The sequence below is a fragment of the Papio anubis genome, chromosome 2 (assembly GCF_008728515.1).
Source record: "Papio anubis isolate 15944 chromosome 2, Panubis1.0, whole genome shotgun sequence".
Classification (NCBI taxonomy): domain Eukaryota; kingdom Metazoa; phylum Chordata; class Mammalia; order Primates; family Cercopithecidae; genus Papio; species Papio anubis.
Window position 1 is genome coordinate 145,720,275 of NC_044977.1, and position 20,333 is coordinate 145,740,607.

General features: G+C 35.5%; 1 protein-coding gene across 4 annotated transcripts in view; it reads left to right on the forward strand.

Annotated features, from left to right (window-relative positions):
• Positions 1–18,742, forward strand: part of PLSCR4 (phospholipid scramblase 4) — a 65,509-nt gene extending 46,767 nt beyond the window's left edge. For 3 of the 4 annotated variants that reach the window (XM_009201561.4, XM_031663704.1, XM_009201563.4), the window contains exons 4-9: positions 4,717–4,952; positions 11,050–11,092; positions 12,088–12,371; positions 15,342–15,503; positions 16,914–17,072; positions 17,746–18,742. In XM_009201561.4, coding sequence (XP_009199825.1) covers positions 4,717–4,952; positions 11,050–11,092; positions 12,088–12,371; positions 15,342–15,503; positions 16,914–17,072; positions 17,746–17,790 — 929 coding nt within the window. In that variant the 3' untranslated portion in view covers positions 17,791–18,742. The remainder of the gene's footprint in view (positions 1–4,716; positions 4,953–11,049; positions 11,093–12,087; positions 12,372–15,341; positions 15,504–16,913; positions 17,073–17,745) is intronic. The other variant, XM_003894988.5, reaches the window with a different exon arrangement.
• The last annotated feature ends 1,591 nt before the right edge of the window (positions 18,743–20,333 follow it).

The window sequence follows — 20,333 nt, forward strand, 5'->3', positions numbered from 1 at the left end:
AGGATGGTCTCGATCTCCTGACCTCGTGATCCGCCCGTCTCGGCCTCCCAAAGTGCTGGGATTACAGGCTTGAGCCACCGCACCCGGCCATGATTCAGTTTTAAAGTAGGCAAAAATATTTGAATAGATAGTTCTCCAGAGAAGATATACAAATGGCCGCTAAGCACATGAAAAGATGCTGAACATCATTAGTAATCAGAAAAATGCAAATAAAAATCACAATAAGATACAACTTCATACCCACTAAGATGACTAAAATAAAAACAGACAATAACAAGTATTGGTGGAGAATATCGAGAAAGTAGAACTCTCATATTTGCAAGTGGACATGTGAAATTGTAAAGCCACTTTGGAAAACAGTTTGGCAGTTAATAATGGAGTTACCAAATATTTCAGCTCATTTCACTCTTAGCTAGAGAACTGAAGACATACGTCCACACTAAAACTTGTACATGGAGGATCACAGCGTTATTTATAATAGCCCAGAGTGAAAACAACCTAAATGTCCATTGACTGATTAAAGGATACCTAAAATGTGATGTATCCATACAACAGAATACTACTCAGCCATAAAATGGAATTAAGTTCTTATATGTGCTATAACATGGATGAACCTTGAAAACATGTTGAGTGTAAAAAAAAAAGACATAGAGGCCTATTGTATGTTTTCATTTGTACGAAATGTGTAGATTAGGCAAATCCACAGAGGTAGTAGTGGTTTTCAGGGACTGTGGGGAAGAGGAAATGGAAATTGCTGTTAATGGGTATGGGTGTTCTTTCTGGTATGATGAAAATTCTGGGTTTAGGTAGCAGTGACGGTTGCACAACTTTGAGAATATACTTAAAACCACTGAATTTTGCATTTAAAAAAAGAATTGATTAAATAAAATGTTTTGTTAATCTTAAGTTTTGCTGTAGAGATCCTGATGCAATAGATTGGAATGAGGCCCAGAATCTGGAATTTTACTAAGAACTCCAGATTATTTTGAAGGACTTGGTATATTGAGCCACAATTTAAGAAACAATATGTTGAGGTGATTTTTTTTTCTAAATTTAAACATCTATCTTTGAAAATCTGAAAAATCTAGTTCCATTTTTAAAAATTGCCTTCATGTCTTGTCACCAAGGCTTCAGATTTTACAGTTCAAGTCTTAGGTAGCATTCCCTGCTAATAAAAAGTTGTTTTATTTAATTTAAACTAAAATAGATCCACAGTTGGACCCCTATATTTGTGAATTCTTCATCCATGGATTTACAAAAGTTTGGATTAAAAATATTTTAAAATCACAATTTAAAATGACAATAAAAATTATACAATAAAAACATGAAAACAATTTATATTAGCATTCACATTGTATTAGCTATTATAAGTAATCTAAACATCATTAAAGTATATGGGAGGCTGTGAGGAGGTTACATGCAAGTACCACACCATTTTATATAAGGGACTTAAGCTTTTTTAGGTTTTGGTATTTGAAGGAGTCCTGGAACCAATCCTCCATGAATATCAAGGGACGACTATACTGAAATCTTAACATAAAATATCTTGACTTACACAATTTATTTTGTTTTCAACCACAAGACATTATTCCTTAAATTCTCTATTAAAGGAGAAAAACCTTTCTTTATCTGAGCCTGGCCTTCCTAACATTTCAGAGAACATCACTTGTGGGCTGCTGTGACTCTGCTACTCACAGGATTTCAGTTAGGGCTACAACACCTTCGCGATAAGTTAGGGTCTGTTGCATATTTCTGGGTAGACAACCAGGACCCAGTTATTTATAAATTTTAATTAATTAATCTTAAAAACTTGGAAAGTGAAACAAAAATAAATTAACAATGATCAAAGTTATTCAAAAAATTCCTGGTAACCAGAGCTAGATAGATATACAGTAATGGCATTCTCATACTTATTGTTGGCAATTCTTTGAATTTAAAATAGTGAAATGCAAAGTTACCACTGCCTGTCTTAAGAGACCTTGATAAAAAAATTCCTAAAGTCAAACATTAGCTGTTGTGTACTAATTCATTTTTATGAGTACTCTTTTTTAAAAAATATTTTATTTCCATAGGTTTTTGAGGAACAGGTGGTATTTGGTTACATATGTAAGTTCTTTAGTGGTAAGTTGTGAGACTCTGGTGCACCCATCACCCAATCGGTATACACTGAATCCAATTTGTAGCCTTTTATCCCTCACCCCCTTCCCATCATTCCCTCTGAGCCCCCAAAGTCCACTGTATCATTTCTATGCCTTTGCATCCTCATAGCTTAGCTCCCACTTACGAGTGAGAACATACGATGTTTGATTTTCCATTCCTGAATTACTTTCCTTAGAATAATAGTCTCCAATCACATCCAGGTTGCTGTGAATGCCATTAATTCATTCCTTTTTATACGTGTATGTATACGTGTGTGTGTGTGTGTGTGTGTGTATATATATATTCTCACATTTTTCTTAATCACTCGTTGATTGATGGGCATTTGGGCTAGTTCTATATTATAGCAGTGGATTGTGCTGCTATAAACATGCATATGCAAGTATCTTTTTTGACTTCTTTTCCTCTGGATAGATACCCCAGTAGTGGGATTGTTGGATCAAATGGTAGTTCTACTTTTAGTTTTTTAAGGAATCTCCACACTGTTTTCCATAGTGGTTGCACTAGTTAACATTCCCACCAGCAGTGTAGTTCCCTGTTCACCGCATGCATGTCAACATCTGTTATTTTTTGATTTTTTGATTATGGCCATTCTTGCAGGAATAAGATGTTATCACATTGTGGTTTTGATTTACATTTCCCTGATCATTAGTGATGCTGAGTATTTTTTCATACGTTTGTTGGCCATTTGTATATCTTCATTTGAGAATTATCTGTTCATGTCCTTAGCCCACTTTTTGATGGGATTATTTGTATTTTCTTGCTAATTTGTTTGAGTTCCTTGTAGATTCTGGATATTAGTCCTTTATCAGATATATCAATTGTGAAGATTTTCTCCCACTCTGGATTATCCGTTTACTCTGCTGACTGTTCTTTTTGCTGTGCAAAAGCTCTTTAGTTTAATTAAGTCCCACCTATTTATCATTGTTTTCATTGCATTTGCTTTTAGGTTCTTGGTCATGAAGTCTTTGCCTAAACCAATATCTAGAAAGGTTTTTCTGATATTATCTTCTAGAATTTTTATAGTTTCAGGTCTTAGATTTAAGTCCTTGATCCATTTTGAGTTGATTTTTGTATAAGGTGAGAGATGAGGATCCAGTTTCATTCTCATACATGTGGCTTGCCAATTATCCCAGCACCATTTATTGAATAGGATGTCCTTTCTCTACTTTGTGTTTTGTTTGCTTTGTCAAAGATCAGTTGGCTGTATTTGGGTTTATTTTTGGGTTCCATTTTCTGTTCCATTGGTCTATATGCCTATTTTTGTACCAGTACCATCTTGTTTTGGTGACTATGGCCTTATAATATCATTTGAAATGATATGTGATACCTCCAGATTTGTTCTTTTCACTTAGTTTTGCTTTGACTATGCAGGCTCTTTTTTAGTTGCATATGAATTTTAGGATTGTTTTTCTAGTTCTGTGAAGAATGGTGATAGTATTTTGATGGGAATTGCATTGAATATGTAGACTGTGCTCTTAAAGCATGATAAAATGCTATATCCATTTAAGGAAATCTAGGTTCCTTGACAGACTTATAATGACAAAGATAATTCATCAGAACTCTGATTGAAGGTGGAATGGGGAGAAATGGTAGAGGGATAAGTGCTGTGGGCTGGATGTTTATATCCCCCCCAGATTCACATATTGAAGCCTCATTTCCCAATGTGATGTTACTTGGAAGTGGGGCCTTTCAGAGAAAATTAAATCAAAAGGGTGGAGCCCTCATAATGGCACTCATGCCCTGTAAGAGGAGACGTGAGAGGGATTCTCTCTTTCCCTCTCTCTCTCTCTCTTCCCCTTCACTCTGTGAGCATATAGCAAGAAGGTGAACATCTGCAAACCAGGAAAGGCTCTCACCAGGTTTGACCATGCTAACATTTGTCTTTGAACTTCCCAACCTCCTGAACTGTAAGAAAGAAATGCTTGTTGTTTGAGCCACTCAGTTTGTGGTATTTTGTTATAGCAGCCCAGCTGCTAAGAAAATAACGTTAAGACATTGAATCTAAAAGAGGTCAGGATTGGGAACCAGTCTGAAAACTCGATGATGAAGATATGTACAAGTGATTGGATCAAGGCAGCCTAAAATATTCATTAAAAGCACCCCTTTGAAATAAAGTAGATATTATTTATGTAACCATAAACAATAACAATAGACATACTAATAAAAATTTGCAGGAGTAATTATATGTAGTAATTATACGTTAGTAATTAATCCCAACCTCATTAGGTAAGTTTATTATCTCCAAGGAGGAACCTAATTTATTAAGAAGCTAACATGTTGGTCTTCTAATGTTTCAAAACTTATTTTTGTACCATTGAAATGGGAATAATTATCTTACAAGGTTTAAAAGGATTAAATGAATTAATATGTAAATAAGTCTCCCTAATACATTGTTGGGTCATATGCAACAATGATCTGCATAAAGTGCAAATCAAAAATGGAACAAGTTGTTATATATTTAAGTGGATGTCGTGTGATCTATTTCATCTCATGTAAAAAGTTATGTTAACTTATGGTGTTAATAATGTATAACACTTTGAATTCTTTTGAACACAGGACCCCCTGGAACAGCTGTCCCTCCACCTGCAGGCTACCCAGGAGGCTTGCCTATGGGATACTACAGTCCACAGCAACCCAGTACCTTCCCTTTGTACCAGCCAGTTGGTGGTACCCATCCTGTCCAGTATCAGCCTGGCAAATATCCTGTGCCAAATCAGCCTGTTCCAATAACATGGATGCCAGGGCCAACTCCTATGGCAAACTGTCCTCCTGGTCTGGAATACTTAGTTCAGGTACTCCATGAAAATACAAATTATTTTCTTATGAAATGTGACCATAGGGACCCAATAAAAAGAGAAAAAAAGCAGAACAGAGTGAATAAAGGTAGTTGGGTCAGTGATGACAGATGCCATTTGTGAAACTATAAGAATAGTGATACCAGTTTCAGAAATGTGAAAGAGAAGTAGCAAGTACAAGGATGTTTATAGTGGGATGAGTATATTTTCATGAGGATTTATGTTGAGCTTCAAGGCATACAAGATGTTTTCTTGAAAGAAGTGTACAAGTAGGAATCGAAAAACTATCATAGAGGATAGTTGTGTTATTTGCTTAGAAGTAAAGAGTTAATATCAATAAAAGCAGCACAAAAGAGAACAAAACACAACACAGTGGGTAAATTACTGAGTGCCTTAGCCCATTGCTTTTTACTACCACCCATTATTTTCATTAGCTACTCTTGCCACCCCCAAAAACATACAATATAAATAAAAATAATGAACCCTACAAAGAATATTTCTTCAGGCCAAGTTCCAGAGACCCCCTTTGTACAACACAGTAACTCCCTAATTAACCTCTATATAGATATTCTGCTGCCACCAGGGCATCCAGATCAAAAACTGGGCAATATGCAAAGTTTGTGTACAATTAGTTTTGTTTAAGAACCCATGTCTGAAACTAAAAAACCTGCTTAATGAAAATAAGATAAAGCTGGCAGAGTAGTTGCCTTTTATTTGTGGTGTTGATTCCTATGGTTTCAGTTACCCATGGTCAACCAGGTTCCAAAAATACTAAAAGGAAAATTCCAGAAATAGACCATTCATAAATTTTAAATTTATTCTGAGTAGCATGATGAAATCTTGCACAGTCCCTCTCTGTTCTGACTGGCACATGTATCATTCCTTTGTCCAGTGTATCCACGCTGTACATGTTACCTGTAGTATACAGACCCAGAGTCACATAGTAGCCATCTTGGTTATCAGACTGACTGACAGTATCATGGTGCTTGCATTGAAGTAACTTATTTTACTTAATTATGTCTCCAAAACACAAGAGTAGGAATGCTGGGAATTTGGATATGCCAAGGAAAGACCAAAGAGAAGCCATAAGGTCTTCCTTTCCATGTAAAGGTGAAGGTTTTTGACTTAATAATAAAAAAATTCCTATGCTAAGGTTACTAAGATCTACAGTAAAATTAATATGTCCATGAAATTCTAAAGAAGGAAAGAAAAATTTGTGCATAGAATATACAGGATTTGGTACAATCTGTGGTTTCAGGTATCCACTGGGGGCTTGGAAAGTATCCCCTGAGGATAAGAGGGAGACTACTTTATTGGAGATTCCATAGAACCTTCTGAATCTTTTTTGTTGTTGTTTTTAGAGAAAGGAGTACTGAAATACATTATAAAGAAGAAACTTCCCAATTCAATACTTACCTCCCCAGGTCGACAGCCAAGTATTTCCTGGAGATATGTCATTTCTCTTTTCAATTCTGTATATTGACAGGGACCCTGATAATCTTCTGTGCTGAAAACTATTTGTATAATATTATAGCATTGGTGTATAGAAGTCAATATAGTTGGATCAGCAAAATTTGGATTTTACAAAAGCCAAAATTTATCCTAAATTATTATTTGGACAAAATATTGACAAAATGTAAAGCCACTCATTCAGGAGAAGTGCTAAACATCTACATTATTTCAGAAGATAATAAAATGTTTGTAGCTTATCAAGTTTAGAAAGTCTCATTTCCATACTTTGTGATAAATACAGAAGTTGTTCTTGGGAAGTTAACATCTTCTACAGTCAATTCTCTTTTCAAATTGTATATCTTTGTTTATTTAAATATTAAAAACCTGTTTCTTAATTTCTTTAATGATTCTTACAGAGGTTAATTTAACATATTTTATGAATTGTCCCTTTTAGGAATGTTTAGAGTTAAAGAAATAAGTGAAAAAATAAACAAAACACAGATTTGGACCCAGACAAACCAGGTTTTTAATTCTATCCTACTCTCTAGTAACGCTAAAACCTTGATAAACTTTTCTAACCTCTTGCTGCTTGAATTTTGTCGTCTATAAAATAGTATTATCAATACGTACCTTATCAGATTGTTAAGAGAATTTTTAATGAGATAAGGGTCACAATGTGCCTAATACTTTTTGAACATGTAGGGCTGTCCCAATGGATGAAAGCTGTGTGGCTGTTATTAGCTTAAATACCTTCTTATGGGTGAATGCAAGACATAGAGCCAATCTTTTTCTGCTATCTACCCTAGTCTTTTTGAGCTCTCACATGAAGTTTACATAAATCTTTATCAAGGTTACCAAGAGTCCTAAAACATCCAAATTAGCACGATTATATTATTTCCGGAGTCTTGGCTTTGCCAGTGACTTTACCAATTTGTCAAAGAACTGCCCCTTAACAGACACGTATTACTGAGTTCCAGGGAGGGACGTAATAATATTGAAATTAGGCCAGTTAATAACGGTGTGATGGCCTCTGAGCGTTCAAGTGAAAGAAACAATTTCACATCTCATTGTAAATAAAAAAGCTGGAAATTATTTAGCTTCATGAGGAAGGCATGTTGAAAGTTGAGACAGGCCAAAAGCTAGTCTTCTAGCACCAATTAGCCACGCTGTGAATGCAAAGGAAAAGTTCTTGAAGAAAATTGAAAGTGATATTACTCCACTGAACATATGAATGGTGAAAAGTAAAAGAGCCTAACTGCTGATATGGAGGAAGTTTTAGTGGTTTAGAAAGAAGATCAAGCCAGTCACAACATTTCCTTAAGCCAAAGCATAATTCAGAGCAAAGCCCTATCTCTCTTAAATTCTATGTAGGCTGAGAAAGGTGAGGAAACTACAGAAAAAAAAGTTTGAAGCTAGCAGAGGTTGGCTCACAAGGCTTAAGGGGGGAAAAAAGGCACTTTTGTAACATAAAAGTGCAAGGTGAAGCAGCAAGTCCTGATGTAGAAGCAGCAGTAAGGTTTTCAGAAGATCCTAGCTATAATAAGATCACTGATGAAGGTGACTATACTAAACAACAGATTTTGAATGTAGATGCAGCAGCCTTCTGTTGGAAGAAGATGCCATCTAGGACTTTCATAGCTAAAAAGTAGAAGTCAACACCTGACGTCAAAACTTCAAAGGACAGACTGACTCCCTTGATAGGGTCTCTTGCAAAACACTACTACTCACTGACAGCACATCTGGTCCCCGAGAGCTCTGATGGAGGTGTATAAGGAGATTAATGTTGTTTTAATGCCTGCTAACACAACATCCATTCTGCAGCCCATGAATCAAAGTGTAATTTCGATTTACAAGTCTTAATGTTTAAAAAATGAATTTCATTAGGCTATAGTTGTCATAGATGGTGTCATTTCTCAGATGGATCTGGGCAAAATAAATTGAAAACCATGTGGAAAGGATGGTCACCATTCTAGATGCCAGTATGGACATTCATGATTCATGGGAAGAGGTCAAAATATCAGCATTGAGAGGTGTTTGGGAGAAGTTGATTGCCGCTTTTATGGATGATTTTGAAGGGTTCAAGATTTCAGTGGAGGAAGTAATTTCAGATATGGTGGAAGCAGCAAGAGAACTAGAATTCCAAGTGGAACCTGCAGATGTGACTGAATTGCCACAACTCATGATACAACTTTAACAGATGAGCAGTTGCTTCTTTTTTTTTTTTTTTTTTGGAGACGGAGTCTCGCTCTGTCGCCCAGGCTGGAGTGCAGTGGCCAGATCTCAGCTCACTGCAAGCTCCGCCTGCCGGGTTCATGCCATTCTCCTGCCTCAGCCTCCCAAGTAGCTGGGACTACAGACGCCCGCCACCTCGCCTGGCTAGGTTTTTTTGTATTTTTTAGTAGAGACGGGGTTTCACCGTGTTAGCCAGGATGGTCTCGATCTCCTGACCTCGTGATCCGCCTATCTCGGCCTCCCTAAGTGCTGGGATTACAGGCTTGAGCCACCGCGCCCGGCCGAGCAGTTGCTTCTTAAGCAAAGAAACTGCTTCCCTGAGATGGAATTTACTCCTGGTGAGAATTCTGTGAACATTGTTGAAATGAGAAAGGTTTTAGAATATTACACAAATATAATTGATAAAGTAGTGGCAGATTTTAAGTGGACTGACTCCAATTTTGAAGGAAGTTCTACTGTGGTAAAATACTATTAAAGAAAATCACGTGCTACAGGGAAATCTTTCATGCAGAGAAGAGTCAGTCAATTGATATGGCAAACTTCATTATCTTTTGTTAAGAAATTGCTACCGCCAACCTGGGCTTCGGCCATCACCACCCTGACCAGTTAGCAGTCATTAACATAGAAACAAGACCCTCTACAAGCAAGAGGATTGTGACTAGCTGAAGTCTCAGATGATTGTTAGCAGTTTTTAGCAATAAACTTTTTTTAAATTAAGGTATGTACTTCTGTTAGAATTAATACTCTTATGCACACTGTAGACTACAGTATAGTGTAAACATAATTTTATATCCAGTAAGAAAATAAAACATTCAAGTGACTCACTTTCTTACAATAATTGCTTTATTGGCCGGGCGCGGTGGCTCAAGCCTGTAATCCCAGCACTTTGGGAGGCCGAGACGGGCGGATCACGAGGTCAGGAGATCGAGACCATCCTGGCTAACACGGTGAAACCCCGTCTCTACTAAAAAATACAAAAAACGCCGGGCGAAGTGGCGGTTGCCTGTAGTCCCAGCTACTCGGGAGGCTGAGGCAGGAGAATGGCGTGAACCCGAGAGGAGGAGCTTGCAGTAAGCTGAGATCCGGCCACTGCACTCCAGCCTGGGTGACAGAGCGAGACTCCGTCTCAAAAAAAAAAAAAATAATAATAATAATAATAATAATAATTGCTTTATTGCATTGGTCTTGAACCAAACTTGTCATATCTTCAGAGTATGCCTGTAGTTTATATTTTTACTTTTCACTTCTAGATTTTAATATCCTAGATTTCTAAAATGAACTATAAACAATTTTAGTAGCCACTTTTGGTATTTTATGGGGCATGTTTAGGTCTCCTTATGTAATTGTGTTTTTATAAAAGAAAAAGGTTTTAATTAAGCATGGATTGTGCCCTTTGTACCCTCCTGTAATTAATTACACCATAAAACAGTCATGTTTAGGTACGTTATTTTAATTTCATGTGTTACTGCATTCGCATATTATTCATTACTTAATGTATTTAACCAATGTTTGGTGAAATATGGCACTTCAAGCAGCGTTCTGAGCTCAGGGATTAGGAATAGTCTAATGGTCTAAATGATGTAAAATTGTCCAAATATAATCAAGGTATCCTCAAGAAGGTTTATTCTCTTCTGCTAGAATGTTCTCACATGTAACAGATAATGTGCCCATCAAGCTACTCATCTTTAGAATGATTCCTAAGATAGATATTTCTCAAATGGTATATACCTAGCCATCCTTTTCATGGGTTGCCATCTAAGAATGTTTCCTTTCTCTTCCCCTAATCCTATTCACATGCTTCCTGGTGTCATAGACCCTTCCCTTATTAAAGTGTGCACTTGGGGAAGACCCTGGTATTTGTAGATCAAGTGAACGCAAGTCAGTGTATAAACCTCTGCTGGAAGTACCTGTAAAATAATATAAAATGGGACACTTCATGTGAGCTTCATCCTGGCTTGTTTGTTCTCCTTAAGCCACTGAGAGACTTCCCTTCTCTCTGGCTGGTCCATGTTAATCGTTCTGAACTTAACTAAACAACTGCAGGCTATGGATGACATGTGGAGAGACCAGTGAGTAGGGACTTATCTAGGAACAATCTATAAGTACAGCTTCTTCTGATGTGATTACTACAGCAAGTAGATGTTTTGTTTTTCTGATGTAGCAGACAACTTTTTTAAAGTGGTACTGAAAGAAAGTGTTTTTCTAATATGGACAGCTCTGCTAATATCCATCTGATCAGATGCAGATAAGCTGATTTTCAGTTGGTAAAATGTTTTTGATTCTATCGACTTTCAAAAATATATTTTGGTATCAATTGATGCATTTTAATATCTATTTCATCAGTTTATTTTGCAAGGTTATTTTATTTCTGTTATTTCTGTCTTCTAATTGCTTTGTTTTATCCCAACAGTTGGACAACATACATGTTCTTCAGCATTTTGAGCCTCTGGAAAGTATGTATAATTTTTGTAGTGCTCAGCAGTATTTTAATCAGATGGAAATTTGCATTATCCAATATCTAGTTCCTTCTTTATATTGATCATGTTTTAGTATTTCAAAGAAAAAAAAACTGCTCTGTTACCCTATCTTCAAGAAAGTAATAAAGTGAATTATTTTGTATAATTGTATCCTATACATCATATAATCAAAGCTCTTAGATTTGAAAAGGGCTTACGTTTTATCTGGTCAATTGCCCTACACTTTACTCATTGTTCCTACTCCACATTTGCCATTCAAAGATGAGTAAAAGAAGGAGCCAAGAGACTACATGAGTTAGCCAGGGACACCACAGTCAGCTAATCACCTCCAGAGCAGGAAGTAGTATTTAAACCACAGTCAGCTAATCAGTGGCAAAGCTGGAAATAGAATCCAAATCCGCTGAATCGTAGTCCAGTGCCCTTGCTTTGGAAGTAAGAATAAAAGATCTGTCAAAATGATGCCTATTCTCAGTTCATTCTACAGGATTACGGACCCTCACTAAACCAGCTATGCACATTCATTTGGCCACCACATAGGGCCCTTGACTTTTCTTGGTTTGTTTTTGTGTTTGTAATGAGTAATGACCCTACTCCTCAAAGCATGTCTTATGAACTGATTAATTAATGGTCAAATGTATAATTTCTTTTTAATGGTTTTATAATTAAAGTTTTCTGAATTCAGATACTCCAGGAATTGAAACAAAAGGGTTGTTTCAAACTTTTCTTTTATGTAGAAATTTTGTTAATGTTTACGCTGAACTTCTTAAAAGAAATGTTTTCAATTTTCACAATTGCTTAAATACTTTTAGATAATATGATTTTTGGGGTACTCTAATCAATTCTATATATTTCACCTGAAACTTTAAAAAAGCTATGTTGCTTTAAGCCCTTAAGAAATACTAAACAAGGACTTTCTGAGGCCCATTTTAAATGTTTCTAATTTAAGATGACTTTCTCATTTTATTTTTTAGTGATGACACGTTTTGAAACTAATAATAGATATGATATTAAAAACAACTCAGACCAGATGGTTTACATGGTAACCGAAGACACAGATGACTTTACCAGGAATGCCTATCGGACACTAAGGCCCTTCGTCCTCCGGGTCACTGATTGTATGGGCCGAGAAATCATGACAATGCAGAGACCCTTCAGATGCACCTGCTGTTGCTTCTGTTGCCCCTCTGCCAGACAAGAGGTCAGAGAATGGAAGTCTGATTCACAGTTTGCTTCTGATCCAACTCTTCACGGCACAGTATGCTCCTTCCACTACACGGGGAGGACTTTCCCTGACCCTGCCAGCCAGAATAGAAGAAGATGGTTGGGAGGGAGAAAACCAAATTGTCTCACCTAAGGAAAATCATAGAGGATTGTTTCTTTTTGTTACTACTTTTTAGTGCTTAAATAAGTGGGTCAAGCACGATTGGCATTGTGTAGTCAATAATTATGATTCCATCAGTTGCATCTACTTAATTAGAAATTTACCTACCACATTTATCTAAATGTACCTACCCATCACCAGATAAACATAAACATATGCTTTTAGAATTGGAAGGGACTTAAATACATTTAGAGTACCCATCACAACCCATACCTTGCCACAGATAAAGAGTGGCTCAAAATTACTAAATGGCTGAGGTGTTACACTTGGCTAAGGACAAGGCGGGAACTAGAATACAGATGTGCTGAGTTACAGTGTGGTTACTCATTATCTGTGCATTTCTAAGAAAGTTATTTGCTGTAGGGAAAAGAAAAGCAGTTTTGGAGAGAAACCAAACGGAATCTGAATTGTAGATATGTCAGCTACTTAAATCTGTAAAATTTAATTAACCTGTTTGAGCCGTAGTGTTCTTATACATAAACTGGGTAGTACAGTACATCATAGGATAACAGGAATACTTACATGATCTGTTAAATAACATCGTTTACTAAATATTAATTTTTTACAACCTTCTCTGGGCCTTATTTACCTGTAAAATAGAAATATTAATAATACTTATCAGGTAGAATGATCATTTTAGGGATGAAGTCAATTCCTCGGCACAGTTCCTAGCGAATAGTATAGTACTCAATGAATATTTTCTGTTATTTTCAGATATCTTACTCCTTTGTTATTATTATCTTTGTGATAACAACTTTATATCTGAAGTGAATACCTATTATCCTTGATCCTTTTGGATATAGTAGGCATTTATCTTTGTATTTATGAGTTAGATTTTTTAAATCAAAGCCTATAGATACAGCCTTCTGAAATTATAGGAAGCCGGAATAAAGGAAAGCAAATCAAAATTACATCTGGGCAGGATGGTTTACACCTATAATTCCAACACTTTGAGAGGCTGAGGTGGGAGGATCACTTGAGGCCAGGAGGTTGAGATCAGCCTGGGCAACATAATAAAACCCCATCTCTACAAAAATAAAAAATAAAAAAAACATTGGCCAGGCCTGGTGATGTGTGTCTGTGGTCCCAGTTACTTGGGTGACTAAGGTAGGAGGATCACTTGAGCCCAGGATGTTGAGGCTGCAGTGACCTATGATTGCACCACTTCACTCCAGCCTGGGTGACAGAGAAAGACCCTTACTCCTAAAAAAAATTACAAGCCTAGTCCAATTTGTGACACTTTTGTCTCATAACTTTACCCAGGATTTTTCTTCAGATTTATCCAGTTTTACTTGTATTAATTTGTATATGTGTGTGTGTGTGTGTGTACATTTAGTTTATGCAGTTTTATCATTTGTGTAGATTCCTGTTTCCATCAGCACAATGCAAATACCAAACAGTTCCATCGTCACTAAAATCTTCTTTTGTCACCACATCCACCTTCCTCCCTCCTCTTTGTCCCTAACCCTTAATAACCACTAATCTGTTCTCTATATTTATAATCTTGTCATTTCGAGAATGTTAATTAAACGGAATAATATAGTATGTAACTTTCCAGGATTGATCTTTTTCACCCACAGTAATTACCTGGAGATTGAAACAAGCTGTTATTACTAGCTCATTCCTTTTGATGGCTGAGTAGTATACCATGGTATGCATTTTTACGGAATTTATTTTTGTACATTTTGATTTTTATCTCATAGGTTTAAACTTATATGAGATAGTTCTATGATGGTCTCAAATTTGTATATTTGTATATAGGTATGAATTTATCCATATGAACAATAATACCTTAATTTAACAATTTATGAATCTGTGCAGTCCTATTCCATGTCCTGGGTAATCCTTTCCCCAAATTCTTATGAAAGTCCATGTAACACCAGAGAAATAGTCAGTAAAACTTTAACTTTGGGCTTTTACCAAATAATTTAATCTTTATGATCTATTATTATTAAACAGGAAGATCTTAATTCTTCACAAAATAATATTATTGAAGATAAATAGCTAAAAACAGGGTAGTGGACAATATTTTAAAACTTAAAAAATGGCTTTATAAACGCATACACACATTTTGTTGTTTTCACAATATGTAATTTTCGAAATGCCTCTTTTGTCTTTTGTTTTCTGTTATAATTTTCATGTCTGAGATTTGATTTTACCCTTCAAATCTAAAAAGTCAGCTTGTTACTGTTTCATAGACTGAGTCAGAAGAAATGAGACTGCTAGGAAGGAGACAGAGAACCCTTTTACAGCACAGCAAGCAGCATAAGTGTGTAGGGTCCCCTCATCTCCAAGTTCTGAGGTTGACTTGGAGAAGCCCATTGCTTCCTCATTGTAAGCCTTTTATTTTTGAGTTATCCTGAGAAAATTATTCTTTCTGATAGAGAAGCAGTGTAGTGTAGTATAAAGAATAAGCTTTGAAACCAAGCCAACTTATCACTGTGCCACTTAGTAGTTACATGTTTTAGAAAGTGTTTAACACTTGCAAGCCTCAGTTTCCTCTTCTGTAAAATGGAGATTAAAATACTTATATTTTTCAGGGTTATGAATATTAGCTGTTTATGCAGCTTGCCAAACACTGAGCTTGGACAACTGTCCATTATATAACAAGCTATAATTAAGCCAGCTGTTTGTCCCAGAGGCAAACATGACCTCATCCATTAAAGCTTTTCGCTGAAATACAACCCGAAGAATGGCCTGGGTAAAATGGAAGGCTGTCACTCCCAGCAATAATTTCCCTGGTCTTTGAATGAGTGAGGACACATCTAAGTTGTGTATGTGCATATGTGTATGTGTATGTGTGTGCATGTAGCATCCTAACTTCTGTCACTGTTTTATTTGCAGCTGGAGGTGCAGTGTCCTCCTGGCATCACCATTGGCTTTGTTGCGGAACACTGGAACCTGTGCAGGGCCGTGTACAGTATCCAAAATGAGAAGAAAGAAAATGTGATGAGAGTTCGTGGGCCATGCTCAACTTATGGCTGTGGTTCAGATTCTGTTTTTGAGGTGAAACTATGTAAAAATAGTGTTTCTGATATTTTTCCTATCCATATTAACAGACTGTGAAAAGATCTGGTTGTAGACAATTTTTTTTTTAATGTGAATGAGTAACATAGTGTGAGGAAAGAGTTAATTAACCAGTTGACATCAAAAGATTTTAAAATTATTGTTAGTGGATTGTTTGAGGTTTTCCAAAATGAGAGCTTTTTTTATGACTTCAGTGCTTGATAAAAATAAAAGGAAATCATTTAAAACATTAAATATTCTGAGAGTAAATAGCTTGACCTAATTCATTTATTCTATTCTCGGCTATATGTAATTAAACATTTTTTCCCGTAGATTTCTAGGCTGGGAATGTAGGCTGTAAGTAATGCAGGTGCCCAACATGTCACAGAACATACCAAGTACTCCTAAGGCTCTGGAAATACTTATTTGCAGGATACAGGTCTGTCAGCATCCTCAAGAAATCGGATAACACTAACAACATGGATAAAACTTACAATAGTTATAACATTTTTTCAATAAAAAGAAAAATTATTTTATTTTGCCTTTATCTCACTGGCTACAAAATGTTGGTTCATTACCCTGCAAGTCTGACAAAGGAAATTCCTAGAAATATTTCCTAGGCTTCTTAAAGAATGTTTTTTGAATGCCTTGCAATTAGGCAAAACTCATCATCTTCAAAACCGGTTGTTCCTATGTTTCCTATGACACTCAAGAAACTTTCCTTAGTTCTTATTTTCTATCACTATATCATTAAGTATTGCTTATGTATTAAAAGAGCAATGTAGATAAGCCAAATTGCTAGGGCAGGGTGTGTGTGATCATTCCTGTTACCAAGTGACATTAGAAGTCAGTATTTGGATATTTTCCCTGTGACAAGTGCCAGGTTTCCCCTTTTAGAAACTGAAGCTCTTTGGTATCTGGCCATATATTAAGAAGACAAGGTATATTTGGCTCACAAAAACTTAAGTGATGTGAAGTGCACAGTACTTTTTTCCTGGTTTTTGCTCATAGGTTTCCCTAGATTGGAAGTGATTCTCTCTCAGTTCCTACCCTTTGCTATATTGAGAATAATTTCATAATCAGTTCAAATCATACCTCTTCTTAAAAAGTCTCTTAGTAACTCATTTGAAGATGAAGAAAGAGCAGCAGTCTGAGACTTTTAAGATATACCCCAGCTCAGTTATTAACCAGTTGCAAGGCACTTAACCCTTTTTGGCCATTATTTTCTCATTTCAAATTATATAATTACATAGTCTTTTTCTGCATTGTATTTATGTTATTTGATACCATAAATACATTTATGTTATCTCCTATGTTATCTGACAACATAAATACAATGATATGCAGAACATTAAAACCTGTGCTTCAATGCGTTTCAGTCATCATAAAGGCACATTCTTGTCATTCCAGGTCAAATCCCTTGATGGTGTATCCAACATCGGCAGTATTATCCGGAAATGGAATGGTTTGTTGTCAGCGATGGCAGATGCTGACCATTTTGACATTCACTTCCCACTAGATCTGGATGTGAAGATGAAAGCCATGATTTTTGGAGCTTGCTTCCTCATTGTAAGCCTTCTATTTTTGAGTTATCCTGAGAGAATTGTTCTTTCTGATGGAGAAGAAGCAGTGTAGTGTAGTATAAAGAATAAGCCTTGAAACCAAGCCAACTTATCGCTGTGCCACTTATTAGTTGCATGTTTTAGAAAGTGTTTAACACTTGCAAGCCTCAGTTTCCTCTTCTGTAAAATGGAGATTAAAATATTTACAATTTTCAGGGTTATGAAGAGTAGCTATCATGAGTAAAATGACCAGGAGAGTACTTGGATAACACTAGGTATCCAGTGGGTATAATTGTCATCATTGCATGTTATTTGTCATTCTCACTACTTAAAAAATGCCTAGCCTATGATGTCTTAGTGAAATAACTCTAAAGAAGGTGTCTCGTATCTCCTTCCTTTGTGCCTGTCAGGGTTCTCCTTGGGGTTGTCCAATCCTTAGATTATGAAGTTTTTCCTCTTTTTAATGATGAGATTCAGTTAATTGGCACTTAAAATGGAAAACTAACAGTTCCAAATCTGTAACTGCTGCTCTTTAGAGTAGGTCCTCTTCATAAATATTTCCCTAAATTGATTTATTTTAACTGGAATGGGGGAATCCCTAATAAATTACAAAGGCTAATACTGCATGCATTATACCTAATTGTCTATATATCTACATATAATTCTTTTTCCAATTTCAGGACTTCATGTATTTTGAAAGATCTCCACCACAACGTTCAAGATAGAGAGACACAGCAAAGCCATCAACTATGGTTAATTTTGAAAAATGGAAAAGTTGGATTGGGCTTACAGTTAATACTCAGTTATTTGCAAGTGTATTTCTTTGCTTTGTAGAGTATTTTTATTGGGTGTTAACTTTGACAGCTGAGAGTGTGCTTGCAAGAACACAGTCTAAAAGTGTGTTGCAATTGAGTGTCTCTCTAGTAGAATAGGAGTTCATCCTAAAAAGCTGGGACTCATTAACCCAGTAAACATATACAAAGTAAGCTTAAAACACTATAAACATGAGATAAGGGAAAATGAATCCAGAGTTCTCATATTAATAGATAGTGAAATAATAAGGCTTTTTAGAGCAAACTTTGTTGGGACAAAACAACCTGGCTCTGTCCCTAACCCTTTCCTACCTTCCCTCTCCGTCAACATGTCCCCCTACTGAAGACAAACTTGTTTCAATGATAGTCTTCATCTTTAAAAACAAAAAGGCAGGCAGACAGAAATAATTATGTTTTCTTGTACTAAGAAGGTACTACTTATACACATGTATCAAAACCTCATTCTGCAAAGTTTTTGAAGGTTTCAGTGGGAAATTTGATTTTATTACAAAATAAAACATTTCATTAATGTTAAGGTTTATATATTCCACACCTGTTTTCTCATTTACTGGCAGGATGATCAGGAGCTGCCTATGTATGAAGGCAGAATCAGACTATCAGGAAAGGAGCTGGCCAGGGCCACAGCCAATCAAGATCTCTAAGCAACTTAGAACTTTGGTGTCATTATATGAAGCTTGCATTTAATACATTTATACATAATACATTTGTAAATTCATAACCTCTCTTGGTCACAGACGCCTTATATATAAAATAAGTTCCCAAATCTCTAAGATTGCCTGGTACACCTTTTTATCTCATTTGATGTGATACCTAGAAGAGATCTTTTTTTTTTTTTTTTTTTCAAGAAGATACTTGGTGATCGCCATGCTGTTCTCATGGTAAGAACTGGAGTTACAATTTTAAATTTGGAAATATGACATTTTATGTAGCACTTTATAAAAAGTGAAAGCGACAAAGTCCACTGCTGCTTAATACTGCTTTACTTCTTTTTATTGACGTGATAGATAAATATGTATATACACAGAGTAATAATAATAAAACACAGCAAACATTCTATTTCTTTATGGTCTACAGCATGCCATAAATAATATGTAGGACCAATAATAAATTATCAATTACACATTTTTGTGTTAACTAATTAAAAGCATAGTGTATAAGTGAGTACACTTTAATTAACTTGCTTCTGTTGCACTTTAGTTTTCTACCTGCATATGGACTGCATTTTTTCAACACAGTCAGTATGTAGAATGGGATGTATTCTGCTGCTGCTGCTTATTAAATAAAGCCTGAGTGTTCTTAGATGGGGTTATTCTGAGATGAGGGTCTTAGCCTACAGTTCTTTTTGAAATGAAAGAAAGGTGCTTGGTTTTTTAATTATATTCATCTTTTCAGGGTAAATTTGTTTTGCTGAGTTTCTTGTAATGCTCATTTTTACATGCTGCTACTAGCTTTTTTTAAAAAAAGTAAAAGTTGCTGCTTTCTAAAATATTAATTGCCTTATATTTGAAAGTGCCGTTGTAATCGTACGTAGACTATGTATTTCCTATAATGATATTTGATATTTAAATAGGAAATCAGGCAAACAATATTCACAAAGTTTAACCATATAAACTTTTTATTTTTAACTTGCCTGAATCCCTATATTCCAAAACCTGCTGCATCATAATAAATACATCTATATATATTTAGCATAAGATGTGATATTTTAAATTTCTTTTTGAAACAATTATATATTTGTCTCTTAGAGTTAAAATTTTCTTTCTTTATAAAATATTGTCATATGTCATAGTTTTAATACAATTCACATAATTTCTATATTTCTTAATGATATTGTGTAAAATTGATCAGGTTGATTTAAAAAAACTCTGGAATTTGTGCTTTCATGCTTTTTCATATTGTTTATGGCTTTTAAATAAATATGCAATGCTTCATAGTAAAACACTGTTTTACTTTTTGACTTTGAATCTTCACATACTTTTTTCACATGGATTTGAAGTAATTTGTATTGATTATTAGGTTTATTCAAGGCCTTTGCTTTCTAATATAAATGTAATATTATTAAAGTCATTTCTGTAGTGTTGCTTAGTAGTAACTAGCTTTCTTATAGTACCAAGTTATTTGTAAATGCTTATTTCTAATCCTCCTAAGATACATTTAAATTTCAAGTGTGATTTCAGTGTCTGTACATCATGAAGAAAAGTTACTAGAATTTGTAACCATCAGTGAAGGATGCATTTTAAAACATTTTTTCTAAATGACCAGATTTTCCAGAAATTATACAAAGATCAGGTTATAAGACGTATTTAATAGCCTACTTTTGTGAGCAACTAGATATTAAATCAAATTCAGGTATAGAATAAGCAGAGTGATTCTAGAGTATGGTATATTGCTCCTGTTGGAGCAGCTGGCTACTTTTCAGTCTTTTTTTCCCCCAA